Source organism: Antrostomus carolinensis, unplaced genomic scaffold, assembly GCF_000700745.2.
Source record: "Antrostomus carolinensis isolate BGI_N321 unplaced genomic scaffold, ASM70074v2 scaffold2011, whole genome shotgun sequence".
Classification (NCBI taxonomy): Eukaryota; Metazoa; Chordata; class Aves; order Caprimulgiformes; family Caprimulgidae; genus Antrostomus; species Antrostomus carolinensis.
In genome coordinates this window covers 316-15,953 of record NW_010293247.1, presented here as the reverse complement: position 1 = coordinate 15,953, position 15,638 = coordinate 316, and the positions used below count along the sequence as shown (strand labels likewise).

At 43.1% G+C, this 15,638-nt stretch overlaps 1 protein-coding gene across 1 annotated transcript; it reads left to right on the top strand.

The window, feature by feature from the left end:
* Positions 1-13,920: 13,920 nt before the first annotated feature.
* LOC104518247 (olfactory receptor 49) lies at positions 13,921-15,049 on the top strand. Its single transcript, XM_010177184.2, has one exon. It carries the CDS (start codon positions 14,102-14,104, stop codon positions 15,047-15,049), a length of 948 nt encoding a protein of 315 aa, XP_010175486.1. The 5' UTR covers positions 13,921-14,101.
* Positions 15,050-15,638: the final 589 nt, after the last annotated feature.

The window sequence follows — 15,638 nt, the reverse complement described above, 5'->3', positions numbered from 1 at the left end:
TTTTCCCATGTCCTATCACTAGGACACTAGGCTACTATCTGCCCATGTAAAAAGTTGCTCTCCCTCCTGTTTGTAAGCTCCCTTCAAGCACTGGAAGGTCACAATGAAGTCTCCCCGGAGTCTTATCTTCTCCAAGCTAACCAAGTCTAGCAGTCTCAACCTTTCCTCATGAGAGGTGCTCCAGCCCGCTGATCATCTTCCTGGCTCTCCTCTGCACCCGCTCCAACAGTTCCACATCCTTCTTGTGTTGGGGGCTCCAGGCCTGGATGCAGTATTCCAAATGGGGCCTCACAAGGGCAGAGTAGAGGGAGACAATCCCCTCCCTCACCCTTTTGGCAACCCCTTTTTTGATACAGCCCAGAATAAAATTGGCTGCAATCACACACAGCTGGCTCATGTCAACCAGGATTTCCAAGTCCTTCTCAGCAGGGCTGCTTTCTCAATGAGTTTTTCTCCCAGTCTGTACACATACCTGGGCTTGCTCCAACCCAAGTGCAAAACATTGCACTTGGCCTTGTTGAATCTCATTAGGCTCTCATAGGCCAATTTCTCAAACCTGTTCAGGTCGCTCTGGATGGCATTCCTTCCATCTATTGTATCAACTGCACCACTCAGCTTGGTATCATCAGCAAACTTGCTGAGGGTGCACTTGATCCCACAATCTAGATCACTGATAGAGATGTTGAAGAGCACTGGTTCCAAGACTGACCCCTGGGGACACCACTCATCACTGGCCTCTACCTGGACATAGAGACATTCACCAACACCTGCCGACCAATGGCCAGCTTGTGCCCAGCTAGTGATCCCAGAGCCACGGTATTTTAAAACCAAAACTGCAATCCCAGAAGAGCCAACCACTCAGGTCCCCGAAAGAATACTCCTCTTTTCTGGTAGACCCTGGTTAATATACTGAACAAGTAATATGGAATATCTCATTGGCATATACACATACCAGTTTTAGGTTTTGTTAATTCCCCCCTCCCAGTACTTTCCACTTGCAAACTAGCAAAAAATGCAATGACCTTGGATGAGCAGCAACTAATAACATTAGTACCTTATCAACATGCTTCTCATAGCAAATCCCATATTGAAACTAAAACACAGCTAACCTAGCTGCTAAGATAAAAGTTAACTCTATCCTAGAAAAACCAGGACAAGAAGCCAGGAGTGAAAGCTGTGGCTGCCTTCACCTCCCCTTGGCCAGCTCTTTCACAGCCTCACGCATACTGGGGCTTTGCCCTTGTTTAACTGCCCAAATGTGCTAGTGTGTTTAAATACCTTTGGGATGGTTAAATCATCTTGCTCCTTTGCTATGCTTCCTGAATCCCTGTTTAAGGTTAGAGCAACTAGTTAAGAGTATCACCCGTAAATCACTCCTTGGTGATTTGGTACTGCAGCTATTCAAATCCCCACGACAGGTATTGTGGCCTCTCAAACCCTCACGGTAGGTACTCTGGCTACTGCAAGACTTATGACAAGCACTGCAGCTACTCAGAGCCCAAAGACAGACACTGCAGCAACACAGACCTACCTGGGCAACAGGAACTGCAGCTACTGCGGTCCCCACAACACACACTGCAGATACTCAAACACCAACGAGAAGCACTGCAGCTACTCAGAGCCCGGTGAAGGGCACAGTAACAGCTCCAAACTGCAACTGCAGCTACTCAAACCCCAGTGATGGATGATGCATCTGAACTAGAGGATCAACCAGTGCCAGTATCAATCACCCCTGTACAGAAGAAATATTAAAAAAAAAAAAAATCAATGTGCTTGGTAAGGGATGAAGACGAACTGGGGTCATCATGACTAGTATCAGAGGGGCTATGCCTCCAGCAAGGCAGAGGAAAGGGACAACCAAGTTTATTGGACTGTGTGCCTTCAGTGGCCACAAAAATCTGACCTCCAGGACTCCAAGGCTCTAGTGGACACTGATGCCCAACACACCCTAAATGCCATCCATCAAACTACTAAAAGGCAGAACTCATCCATATTTCTGGAGTGACAGGGGGGTCCCAAAAGCATTGGAGGCTGAAATATACATAACTGGCAAGAAATGGCAAAACCACACCATGTAACTGGCCTAAATGCTCTGTGCATTCTTGGCATAGATTATCTCAGGAGACTGTAGGACTGAAAGCTGTTGTTGGCCCTCACCTTCCCTTGGCAGACTTTTCACATCCCAAACACCACCCCCAAGTCATTCTCCTCAGGGCTGCTCTCAATTCATTCTCCACCCAGCCTTTATTTGTGCTTGAGGTTGCACTGACCCAGGTGCAGGCCCAACCTGGTTGGAGTAGCCACAGTATATGTGGTCAGGGTTTGAGAGGCTGCAGTTCCTGTCATGGGGATGTGAGTAGCTGCAGTACCTGTGGCAAAGGGTGATCTCTGGGTGGTATTCTTAAATAGTTGTTCTAACCTTAAACAGGACCTGAACCTCATTCAGGAAGCATAGAAGTAGGAGCAAGCTGGCTTGACCATACCAAGGATATTTAAAATGCTTTGGTAATTGGCCTGGTAGAGAAGGGGAAATAGTGAGATGCAATCCCCTTCATAAATGGGCTACTCGAGAAGAAAGAGACAGTCGTGTATTATTAGTCATTTCCAGCAGGTGCCACCCAAGGTATGGAGATGGCTTCCCGACACGTTGGCTTCCAAGGAGAGGAGGCGAAAAATATAATTTTTAATACTATCTAGTAGATAGAACCCAGGGATCAGAGATGTCTTGTCAATAGATTGGCTCCCCAAGGACACAAGGCAAAGAGTGTAGTTATTAATGAAACCGAGAAGATGGCACCCAAAGTACAAAGATGCTGGAAATAAAGAACACAAATCCCAGATTATTCTCACAATCATTACTAAACAGTACAGCTGAATGAGACACTGGATCAGGATTCCAGACCTGATAGTCAAATAAAGAGCTACTTCCCACAGCTCTAGGAACAAATCTAAAATGTAAAAAATGAAAATTGTGACCAGTGAGTATTAAACCAGTACAGTAACAATTTTGCTTTAACACACCAAACAATACTCTGTCTCAGTGTCAGAGTATGGGTGGAGTTCTGAAAGGGCAGCCAAGTGGAGGTAAGAACCAGCTATAGCTTTTAGTCCTGGCTCATTTGGGGTGAAAGCGTCCACAAAATTGGAAATGTCTACTGCTGGCTCCTACACCAAAGCAGCCAGACCTGAAAGCTGTTAGTAGAACTTTTCTTATCCTGACCTTAGTCCTTTCATAGCCACAAACACATTGGACCTTTGTACATTGCTGTCCCATCCTCCTCAGTGGGGTTAGGGGTAGGTTGTTTTTGGATCTCACAGCAGTGACGACAATTACTTCAAGAGGTTCTGTTAAACTACAATTTATTAAAAGCGTTTTAAAAGTGTAGCAGTGCTACAAAAGGTTAATGACTTGGCAACGAAAACTCACAACAATACAAATGACCTGGCAAAGGAAACTTACACACTCCTGACAGTGACAAAACTAAAACTTGCAGCGACTTAGCAAATACCAGCAATGTCAACCACCTACAATAAACTAAACAATAACTATCAAAATTGGCAATCATTTGGCAATACCAAAAACTCATTGCAACTCTAAAAACTAGTGATCACTTGATGATGCTGAAAACTTAAAAGTGTGTCACTCTTAAGTGCCAGGAATGCAGTTAAGATGGGAAATAAAAAGTTAGATTGAAATAAAAAAGAGTAGGAGAAAGACATAAAAGTTTCTGGAGAATTACCACTCAATGGTTCCAGCAAAGTTCAGTCCAACCATTCTGGAATCCTTAGGCCATAGGTGGACACACTCCCATTATTAATTCACTTTTTCATAGACCAAAGTTCTCAAGTCTCCACCTAATTTTCTTCAAGTAGCATATGAAGCGGCAGATGATGTAATATTATTTTGTACTAGAAGCGGCGGGAGTGGTAACCATCTTTGTGCACATGCAGCAGTCTTATTGGACACCTGAAAGATGTGAGCTCATCTTTAATTATCAGCAAGGCTGCTCATCCTTTGATTAGCAAGGCTGCTCATCCGTTGAGACAATTAGTCTTTTTACAACAGAATGTTTGAGATAAAACACTCACTTTTCTGTCTCTCACAGATGTCAAAATGGTATGAAGTCAGTGGTGGCTGTGTCTCCATGATGCCACAATGGCAGGATTGCTGGGATGGTTGTGTCTCTGTGACATCACAATGGCAGGAGTGCAGGTTTCACTGTGTCCGTATGATGTGAGAATAGCAGGAGACATTTTGGGGTTTTGTGCACTTGCTTGCTGGCAGAACATGAGAAACTAAAAAGTCCTGGACTTAGGATAAATATTACTTAGCATCTGGCTAATGCTAAATGATTGACGCTCAGTGGTTCATCCTATTTAAAACTTACTGATTAAAGCTAAACAACTAGTTTTTCTTATGGAAAGACAGATAACACAGATTTGATGAGATTAGTGCAGACTTGGCCATTCAAAAAGAGAGCATTTCACTGAAGTTTGTACCCTGTTTTGCTTACTCACTCTGTGCCACGAATCAGAGGTGGCATAGACAGTCCAGGGCAGGGAGATTTTTGGAGCCCCGGGCTCAGTACAAAACACAAAACCTATCCTTTTTAATTCTGTAGGCTTCAGTATGATGGAAATCTTGAGAATATTACCAAAAAAAAAAAAATCAACAAAGAAACAGAATGAAATATGTAGAGCGAAGGAAATGTTCTATTGCAAATTTATGTTCCAAACATTGTTGGTGTTGCTATCCTCCTTGCTTTGTTTGTCTTCTTTTAATATACCTTCCTTTGTGGGATTTTGTGTACTACCTTTGTTGGCAAGTGATCATAAAGTTGGGGCGGGATGCAGTTACAGGGACATGGGTGCGTAATGCCGGTGCAAGGGCCCTGGGACCCTCTGCCCAGGCTCCAGCTGCAGCTTCTGAGAGTCTCTCATGTCTGGTCCTCTCCAACAGCTGCCAGTCCCAGGCTTGTGCTTCAGAGACACTGGGTCCTCTCGAAGTAGCACTGGATACTTATGGTCAGAGAGTGGAGCACTGCCTGAAAACCTGAGAAATATTTGCACCTATACGTATGATTTCATCAGGTGAAAGAATTGAATACTTTTACTAAAATGTCAGTGTTTTCCCATCAGACCAAAATGAGGATTTTTCAGGAGGTGCATTAATAGCAAGAGGAGAACTATTGCCCTTCCACTCTATTTGCATTGTCAGAGCTCTCCCCATTAGGCTGTTCACTTAATCTCCCTCACCTGTCATGTATTTCCACCTGTCCTAAGTAAACTGACCATGTCTGCAGTCACCTTTCCAGCAGTCAACCTGCACATAAGCACCTGCAATTGCTCTCTAGAATTCCCTCACCTTATACTTTGATCATTCAGACATCTCTCAACAATCCAGTTGTTGATTTGAGCTTCAGGGAGTTAAAAGCTTGCCTATCTCATAGACTCATTGAATCATATAACAGTTTGGTTGGAAAAGACCATTACAATCATCTAGTCAAACTGTAGTCCATCTCTCAATGGCCTGTCTAATTATGCCTTTAGCTAATTCTTTAATTGTCTTTATTTTATATTTTCCTATAACTTTAAAACTTTTCTTGCATGTTTATGCCTTGTTGAAGGTGAACACTGTTGGTGGCACACAGTTGAGGTGTGTGTTTAAGACTAACAGTGAATCTGATCACTTTTATTTTGTTCAAAAATAACAAAAATCCCTCTTTGCCTTTGTGCAGCCAGTTCTCGAGCAAAAGCAGGTGGGAGCTGGTACAAAGGAGCTGTAACTTCCAGCTGCAGACTGCAGGGGTGAAGTCTGATGTGAGGAAAAGGGATGCAAGTCCCAGGTGGCTGATGAGAGACATGATGGGACTGGGAAGGTGAGGAGTAAGGGTGTCCACACAGTGTCAAACCTCAAGGTACAGCTTTTCCTGACTGTCCACATCTCCTTGGGAGATACCCTGGATCAATACTAAGCACAAACAGAGGCTGGGCAATGGTCCTTCTCTTCCAAAGTGAAGGACTTGGGAGTGGTGGTGGATGAGAAGCTGAACATGAGTCAGCAATGTGCGCTTGCAGCCCAGAAGGCCAACCATATCCTGGGCTGCATCAAGAGAAGTGTGGCCAGCATTTCAAGGGAGGTGATTCTTCCCCTCTACTCCACTCTCCTAAGACCCCACCTGGAGTACTGTGTCTAGTTCTGGAGCCCCCAACACAAGAAAGACATGGAGCAGTTAGAACAAGTCCAGAGGAGGGCCATGAGGATGATCCGAGGGCTGGAGCACCTCTCCTACGAAGACAGGCTGAGAGAGTTGGGGCTCTTCAGCCTGGAAAAAAGAAGGCTGCAGGGAGATCTTATAGCAGCCTTCCAGTACCTGAAGAGGGACTAGAAGAAAGCTGGGGAGGGACATTTTATAAGGGTAGTTAATGACAGAACAAGGGGAAATGGCTCTAGACTGAAGGAGGGTATGTTTAGATTGAATATTAGGAAGAAAGTTTTTACTATGAGGGTGGTCAGACACTGGAACATGCTGCCCAGAGAAGTTGTGGGTGCCCCCTCCCTGGATGTGTTTAAGGCCAGGTTGGATGAGGCTTTGAGCAACCTGGTCTGGTTGGCAGGTGTCCCTGCTCACGGCAGGGAGGTTGGAACTGGATGATCTTTAAGGTCCCTTCCTGCCCTAACCATTCTATGATTCTATGATTCTATAATATCAATCAGAGAATTCTGCTATCAACTATTCTTTAAAAAAAGTAATAATAAACCACACCCTAAAAAAAAAAAAAAAAAAAGTCATTTTCATTAGAAGCTCCTGGTGATCTTTCTCAGTAACTATACTAGGAAACCTCTGTAATTAACTACAAGACTAGAAGAAAATTACAGGAAGAGACATGGTTTGTTAGGGCTTTCTTTATCTTAATGAGCTCATGGTGCATTTAATGCTGAGTCCTTGAAGCCCAGGTACTGAGAGAAGATTGTACAAATCTTTCCATGAGTCAAAGTCAGAAGAACCCGAAGTATCTTGAAGTATTAAAGATTCCCAGTGAGGGCCATTGTTAACAACAGGGACTCATTAGAGGAGGCCATGATTGCAGGTAGGCCAAGGCACTGTGCAGGCAGCTCAGCTGCTGATAAATCCCTAGGTTGGTTTGATGAAGCAGAAAGGCCAGGCCCTGAGCCCCAGCCCCTGGAAGGCCGATCCTGTCTCTCACGCATTTCTTGGGGCTCTTCCTGGGGCAGCAGGGTGTGTGATGGTGACTGAAGGACAACAGAATGACAGTTCCCAGGTTTACTGGGGTTATGTGTCCTGGTTTTGCTAGGATAGAGTTAATTTTCTTCATAGTAATTAGAATAGCTGTGTTTTAGTTTCAGTGTAAGACTTGTTATGAGAGGAATGTTGATAAAAGTACTAACATTATTAGTTGCTGCTGGAGCCCAAGGCCACCGTGTTTGGCTGGTTCACAGCTGCATTAGGACCGGGAGGGAGAAGCGCAGTGAACAGCAAAACCCCAAACTGGCATTGGCTCTGCCAATGAGATATTCCATGTCATATCACGTCATGTCAGTATATCAGTCAGGGCTGACTGGAAAGGGGAGGGAGTGGATTTGGCACGGGTTTCCTCTCGGGCTCTTGCTCTTCTGGGATCGCGGTTTCGGTTCGGGATTGTTGCTCCTCGAGGATTGTTATCCGGGAATGGGCTGGGCTTATCAGTGGGTGGTAAGCAGTTGAACTGGGTTATCACTCGTTTGCATATCTTGTTACTGTTATCATTATCACTACTATTTTAATATTAGTCGTTTAGGGGGTTTTTTGTTGGGTTTTTTTAAGTTTTCTTTTATTTCTATTATTAAACTGTTTTTATCTCAACCTACAAGCCTCCTAATCCTTGCCCCAACCCTCTCCCCTATCCCCTGGGGTGGGGGGGAAGTGGGTGAACAGCTGTGTTGGCTGCTAGCCAAGGGCTAGCCCAGTGAAACTATCACACATGGGAAGTTGGAAAGTCTTTGATTTCTTAGCAACAACCGAAAACAGTATATTATCAACATTCTTCTCATATCAAATCCTGTACTAAAAAAAACCTACAGCACTACTCTAGCTACAAAGAAGAAAATTAGCTCTATTGCAGTTGAAACCAGGACAGTAGCCATTACTTATTCCATACCATTTACATCAAGCTCAGTTTCCACACTTTTCAATACATTTCAATTAATCAGCACCACTGTTCCTGGTATTTGTAGATATATGTACGTATACAAACCGATATAATTACCTTAGTGTATAGGCCATTCCTTCAAAATGTCTCTTGAGTTCATTTAATCCGTAGCTTTGGGTTCCAGCTGTCATGACAGTCTTTCAAGGCAGGAGAGATGCTGCGGAGTTCACTCAGTGGAGAAGGTGACATCAGACACAGCAGGAAGATGGTGTGTACTCTCTGCTGCATGCTGCATATGCACCTTATAGCTGGCATATTTGGCACAGCCCACACCTACAGTCTGTGGGTTGAAGTCATAGATGTTGAAGTTGTTGGGTGCCACTTCTGATTCCATCAAAGTTTATTCTTCATTAACCTCGGTGATGCTTAATAGAATGCCATTAATATAATATATAGCAACCATAACAACGATGATACGCAGTGGCAGGGTAATTTAGCAATTAACATTGTACAATTCAATTCATCAGCTATTTTCAGCCAAAATAAGATCCCATTGAGGTACACATTTAAATTCCCCAGCCTTCTGTATCACCCACCACATGCACCCAGGTCCTTGAGCAAAAGCAATCCCACAAATGGGTTTACCTTTACCCAAGGCAGGAATAACCCAGACTTTCTTCCCAATATGTCTTTAATGTGCACTACAGAACCACACAATCAGAGAATTGCCTCCATTGAGTCCAATCATTAACCTCACACTGGCAAGTCCCCGACTGAACCATGTTCCTAAACACTATGTCTTCAAGACTCTTCAATTCCTCCAGGAATGAGGACTCCACCACTGCCTTGGGCAACCCCTTCCATCACTCGAGGTGTAGCCTCACCAGTGCACAGTACAGGGGTAAAAGAACTTCCCTGGTCCTACTGGCCACACTATTCCTGATACAGGCCAGGGTGCCATTTGCCTTCTTGGCCATCTGGGCACTCTGCTGACTCATGTTCAGCTGACTATCAGACTGATAGGCCTGTAGTTCCCCAGATTCTCCTTATGGCCCCCATCTAAGGATGTACCGGTTTTGGTTGGGATAGAGTTAATTTTCTTCATAATAGCTAGCAGGAGGCTATGTTTTGGATTTGTACTGAAGACAGTGTTGATAATATCAATGTTTTAGTTATTGCTGAGAAGTGCATACACATAGTCTGTTTCTAACACTGCCCTGCCAGTGAGTCAGCTGGAGGTGCAAAAAAAGCTGTGAAGGACACTGTTGCAACAGCTGACATCAGCATATCCAAGGGATATTGCAGACCACATCATGTCAAGCTCAGCAGTAAAACTAGGGGGGAGGTTGGCAGGAAGGCCACTGCTCAGGGACTGGATAAGCATCAGTCAGTTGGTGGTGAGCAATTGTATTTGTTTTCATCACTTATTTTTCTTATTTTCTTTACTGTTTTTTTCCCCACTTTTCCTTACAGTTCTTTTAAAAATTACTTTTAAGTATTAAAAAGTATTAAGTATTTTACCTCAACACATAAGCTTCTTTCTCACTTTTATTCTTCCAATTCTCTGCCCATCCCACTGGAAAGGAGTGAGCAAGCAGATGTGTGGTGCTAAAGCTGTTGGCCAGGGTTAAAGCACGACAACTACCAACCGTTAGAGTGGAGAAACATTATTCAGAGGATCTTCTCAATTTGTATTGGCACATTTTATATCTCTACTTTTGCCTTTCTTGTCTTTTTTTTCCCCTTCCTCTACCTATTATTTGAAGAGCTCTCCAAGGAAATGATTAATTGAACTATGGAATTGATAAGTGAACATATAAAATATAGTTAGATTTTAGAAAATAAGTTTAGTTGTTTTGTGTGTGTTAGGTGGGAAACTTTTACAATAGCTAACAAGGTATTCCACACTATCAGCAAAAGCCTTGCGACACCTGGTATGTGAGCAGTCTGGAGCAAGATAAGGAACTGGTATGCAAACACCTGCAGTCTGAAGCAAGAAAGCCGGTTTTGTTTGGTCTTGCAGTTTGGAAAGAATTCAAGGGGCTACTGAGCATGTGCAAGGCGAAAAGGTGAAAAGTTCGTAGTGATGAAGGGTGCTGATAAACTCTCTGCGACCACCACCAGGAGGCAGTGCGCAAGTGCAAATGGGAGTGAACTTATGTTAAAGATTTCTCAGAACTAATTAGCCTAACCCAACCTAAATTTAAAGAATATGTATGTATGTGTACTTTAAATAATGCCTTTGTAAAGGGATCGAGGCATGCAGGGCTTTTGGAACAATCCACCATGTTGCCCACCAGCGAATAAAACATACCTGCTTTATAACTCTCTGCGAGTTGTAGGTTTGCTTCTGCGAATCAGAATAACACAGGTTGGAAGGGTCTCCTTTGCAAAGGTCCTTGCAACAGCATCTTCAGCTGAATCTCATGAGATTGTTCTGCTGCATTCTTATAATCCAACTGGCCTGTTGTCCTGCATGTCCTCTCTGGCATGTGCAAGCATCATAAGTAAATACAGTTTACTCATTATTTATTCAGTTTTGCAGTGGGAGCTGCTACAGGGATTTCTCTACCTAGGATACTAGTCACCACATTTATGCACAGCAGGGTCTGCAGTCTCTAGGACTGCCTGGAATTCCCACCTGGAGAGGACCCACACCAGTCAGTCCAACAGTTAGTTTTGAAGGTGACTCATTTTGGCTAATTTTGGAGGTGGTTAATTTTGAAAGTGGGTGACTGAACTCAATCACTTGGTTTCAACTTTCACTGTCTCACACCAGTCTCTTCTCTTGTCAATGTGGATGATGAGATGGGAGAGTCCCTGGACCACCCAAAGGATTAATCACAGAATCACAGAGTAGTAGTGGTTGGAAAAGACCTTTAAGATCATCTAGTCCAACCATGAACCTAATACTACCAATTCTACCTCTAAACCATGTCCCTCAGCATCTTATCTACCCATCTTTTAAATACCACCAGGGAAAGTGACTCCACCACCTCCCTGGGCAGCCTGTTCCTATGCTTGACTATCCTTTCAGTGAAGAAGTTTTTCCTCACATCCAATTTAAACCTCTCCTGGTTCAACTTGAGGCCATTTCCTCTTGTTCTATCACCTGTTACCTGGGAGGAGAGACCAACTCCCACCTCTCTAAAACCTCCTTTTAGGTAGTTGTAGAGAGTGAGAAGGTCTTGACTTAAGTACTCTGGTTGCATACAGGCTTGATAACTAAATACACCACTATTAGAAATGCAACATAATTCACACAGCTTTTGCCAGAAAGATAATTTCTTAGCTGGAAGTCCAAGAATACCCATGCAAACCAACCAGGTTGGAGAGGCATTTACTGTGTCTGAAGATAAGTGGATTGTATCAATATTTGTTTCATGTCATTGGGTAAAAACACAGAGAAAAGTAGAATCTCTGGAGAGTGCAGTTCTGGTCTCCCACTTCAAGAAGGAAAAGGAAGCTTAAGAAAAGGGAAGGGAATGTCGATAAAGGTAACAAGATGAATTTCACCAAACACAATATTAGCTACTCCTGTCACACCTTCAACTGACCAGGTACCGAATTGGATCCTCACAACCATACCATAGCAAGAATAGTTTTCCTTAAGGCCTTTTCAGTCATTCTAGAGTTGTAAATCCTCATTTTCACACTGCTGCTGGTGATTTATCTGCTCACTGTCACGGGGAATGTACTCACCATTGCCAACGGTCCAACAGTTAATTTTGAAGGTGACTCATTTTGGCTACTTTTGGAGGTGGTTAATTTTGAAGGTGGTTGACTGAACTCAATTTCAAATACCCTTGGGATGCTCAAACTACCATCACCCTGTTGCTGAATGTGTGTCAGCTTGCAATTTTGCTTAGATCTGCTACTGGTGCTCAGTGCAGATGTCAATGTTGTGCTGCCACTCCAGCTCCTGCAACAGACCTTTGCCACTGTTTAGCTTCACCACTAATACCACACCCTCATGCATCCCTTCCTCAGCACCTTGCCTTTCTTGGATATTAGGTTCACTGTTGTCATTCCCCCTAATAAGTTTGTCAGTCTTGTGTTGGAGGTTAAGATACATATGTGGCTGCTTACAAGTCCCAAACCTTCTTCTCTACCTTCCTTGGCACAGCTGAGTTTTACTGTTGTGTTGTGATGTGTTCCACTGCTGCAGGGCCATTTGCAACCCCTGACACTACTCCTACCTTATGAACTCCTGATTATGCTCCATCCTCATCTTTAGCTGCTGGAGAACGGCATCTTTATCTGATAACACTCCGAGAGAACATCCCCTTCTGCTTAAACAGGGTGACATGGAAAGACAGTTATATATCACTTAGATCTAGTAAAGTTTGTAGTAGATTTGAGGCACTGAGTCCTAGCAATAGAGTAGATAAGGTAATGATGTTAGAATAAACCATTTCTGTGGAGACAGAAGTGTTGTAAAGAGGCCAAAAGATGAACTAAGAACACACAATTCAATTCAATTAAAGAGTAACAGTACAAAAGTTTTGATGACCACCAGAGAACCCCTGAAGACCAACAAGAGACTCCAGTGCACATGTAAAAAGGACATTTATATATATTAAAAAGTTCCTGGAAATGTAATGAACATGTTAAGAATTTATTGGAAAAGTAATGAATATGCATGTTTTCACAGAATCACAGAATGGTAAGGGTTGGCATTTGGGATCTAAGGCTGAACTCCAAGCTAAAATGTCAACACAAACATGGAATACTGCCCTATACTGAATTTTCCATTTTACTCCTTGTATAAGTGCCAAGCATTCTGCCCTGGGACAGATCCTGAGGGGACAACACAGTCTGTGAAGAAGCTTTTTTCACAGCTTCAAACCATTCATCTGCTCTGCTCCTTTCTACATCTAAAACCAAAAGTAAACATGAAGGGAAAAAGATCAGTTTTTATTGCACGTATTTTTCTTGTGCTTCCTTCTATTCGATGTGTATTTTGATTTAAAAAAAAAAAACAAAAAAAAAACAACTTAATAAATCAGAGTTTTGAGACTTGAAGAATGTTTTTCATCAACTTCTCTGCAGGTGTCTGTGAGAATTTGTTTTCCCAAGGCTCCTTCTATACTCAGTGGAGATGAGAGAAAACTCCAGAGGGGTCCTCCCAACCTATAACTGGTATGTTAAAGAAAGGTTACAAATCTCCCCCAGACACTCTTCTCCTGCTCTGAATTTAGGTCAGGACATTAGATAGTAATAGCAATGAGTAACCATTTGGAAACAACTATATTTCAGTGCAGATGGATATCAGATGATACTGTGTGGAACCATAATAAATTTCTTTCATTATTTAGTCCACTAAAGAAGATAAGTTATATTTGGTCTCTATTCTCCACCTCCTTCCCTTTCCTCAAGAAACAGAGAGCAAGAAGCTGTGGAAGAAAGCAAGGCATTACAAAAGAGATACTTCTTATTACATACTTAGAAATCCAGAGATTCTCAGGGATTCCGAGTCCAAAAAGGCAAGTACTGAAAAGTAGAAAGAACAGCTTTCAACATACGGATTTAAATTGATTTTTTTTTTTTTACTTGGTTTGATTGTTTAGCATTTGCATGATAGAAGAGTTTGGTACATAGCTATGATAGATATTTTCAGTAGTTCTGAGCAAATATGGAATTTTGCAGGAATGGAGTGAAATAGCTAACAGCCTCTTTAAAATCCCTTGTTCTGGAGCAAAAATCCTCTGTGAGTGTTTGGAAAAGGCAGAAAGAAGATAACAGGTTCTTTGAGGACTCCAACTGAAATGCAAAACAGAAAAATAAGGGTGTGAGAAATTCTTGAAGGACTATCTCTGTGTTAGATAGGAAGACTGCAAGAGAGGAAAGAAGCAGAAAAGGAAGGACAGAAGTTTTCATCTGGACGGCGAAATTATCACACTTGGTTTTTGCTGTGTTCCTGTCTCGGCAGAAGGATCTGAAATTCAGCATGGGACCAGAAAATGAAACTTCAGTTACTGAGTTCATCCTAGAGGGTTTCTCAGGGCTTGATCAAAGACTACAGCTATTTCTCTCTCTGGTCCTTCTGCTCATATACCTGACAACAGTGATAGGGAACGCAACGATAATTCTCCTTGTGTGTGTGGATCACTGCCTGCAAACCCCCATGTACTTTTTCATCAGCAATCTGGCCTTCCTGGAAATCTGGTTTACATCGTCCATAAGCATTAAACTGTTTGTGATCCTGGGTTCTGGTAGGAGAACTATCTCGCTAAGCAGTTGCTTTGTCCAATCCTATTTCTACTTCGCCATGGGCTGTACAGAGTTTATTCTACTTGTTGTCATGTCCTTTGACCGCTACATTGCCATCTGCGAGCCTTTGCATTACGCTGCCATCATGAAGCCTCAGCTCTGCATCCACCTGGTTGTTGCTGCTTGGGTCGCAGGCATCACACTCTGGAGTTACCGTCTGGTCCTCCTCTACAAGCTGACTTTCTGTGGCTCGAACAAGATCCATAATTTTTTTTGTGACAATTCCCCCTTATTCAGATTGTCCTGCTCTGATACTAGCCTGCTTTGGAAAATAGACTCTGTTTTATCATCATTTGTGATATTGGGTTCCTTATGTTTAACACTGGCATTTTACATGGGCATCCTTTTCTGTATTCTACACTTACCAGAAGCCTCTGGGAGAAAAAAGGCTTTTACTACATGTTCTTCCCATCTCATCACATTGGCCATTGCATACGGGAGCTGCATTGCTCTCTACGTGTGTCCTTCAGAAGATATTTCCTTGGAGACAAACGGAATGGTAGCTTTGCTGAACACTGTCCTGTACCCATTCTTAAATCCATTCATCTACAGTCTTAGAAACAAGACTGTGATACTGGCCCTGAACAAAGCCATTGCCCGTGCAAAAGTACAGCTTTTCCCATAGTCATGATGGACAGCGATTCCTGTGATCTGCTATCATATGTTAAATAATGCATATGTATGTACTCTCCACATGCAGATGCTTCAGGAGATTTATATTCTTGTTGGATTGCATCAGGTTAAGCAATAAGAAGCTCATCTGCACACACAAAGCAGGCACTAACAGTGGCAGAAGGAGTAATTCGGTCAATACTCTGCCCCCGCTGCTCCCAGACCCATCACAGGACAGTCACCAGCCCCTCAAGAGCCCATCTCCACAATCTGAGAGAAGTACAGTGGCAGGTGGGAACCCAAAGTACATCCTCCTGGGAAATGAACATCTTGTCCCAGCTCTTCCAGGGTTCCCTGGGACAGTCATCAGCCTTGTTTTCCAGGTATGAAACCCATCAAGAGCATTGACTGAGAGCAGCTCTCTGGATCACTATTTGGACTGAGGGGTGCAGGACATATTATGGGATGCAGTGAAGAGCATTTTTGGATTGTGCAGGACCACAGCCAGTTCAGTCTGTCCTGTCTTCTCATTAAAATTAAGTTCTCTTTCCTGTGTGGAAGAATCTCTTTTCTGCATGAAGCACAGGAGGGTGAGTGCAGCA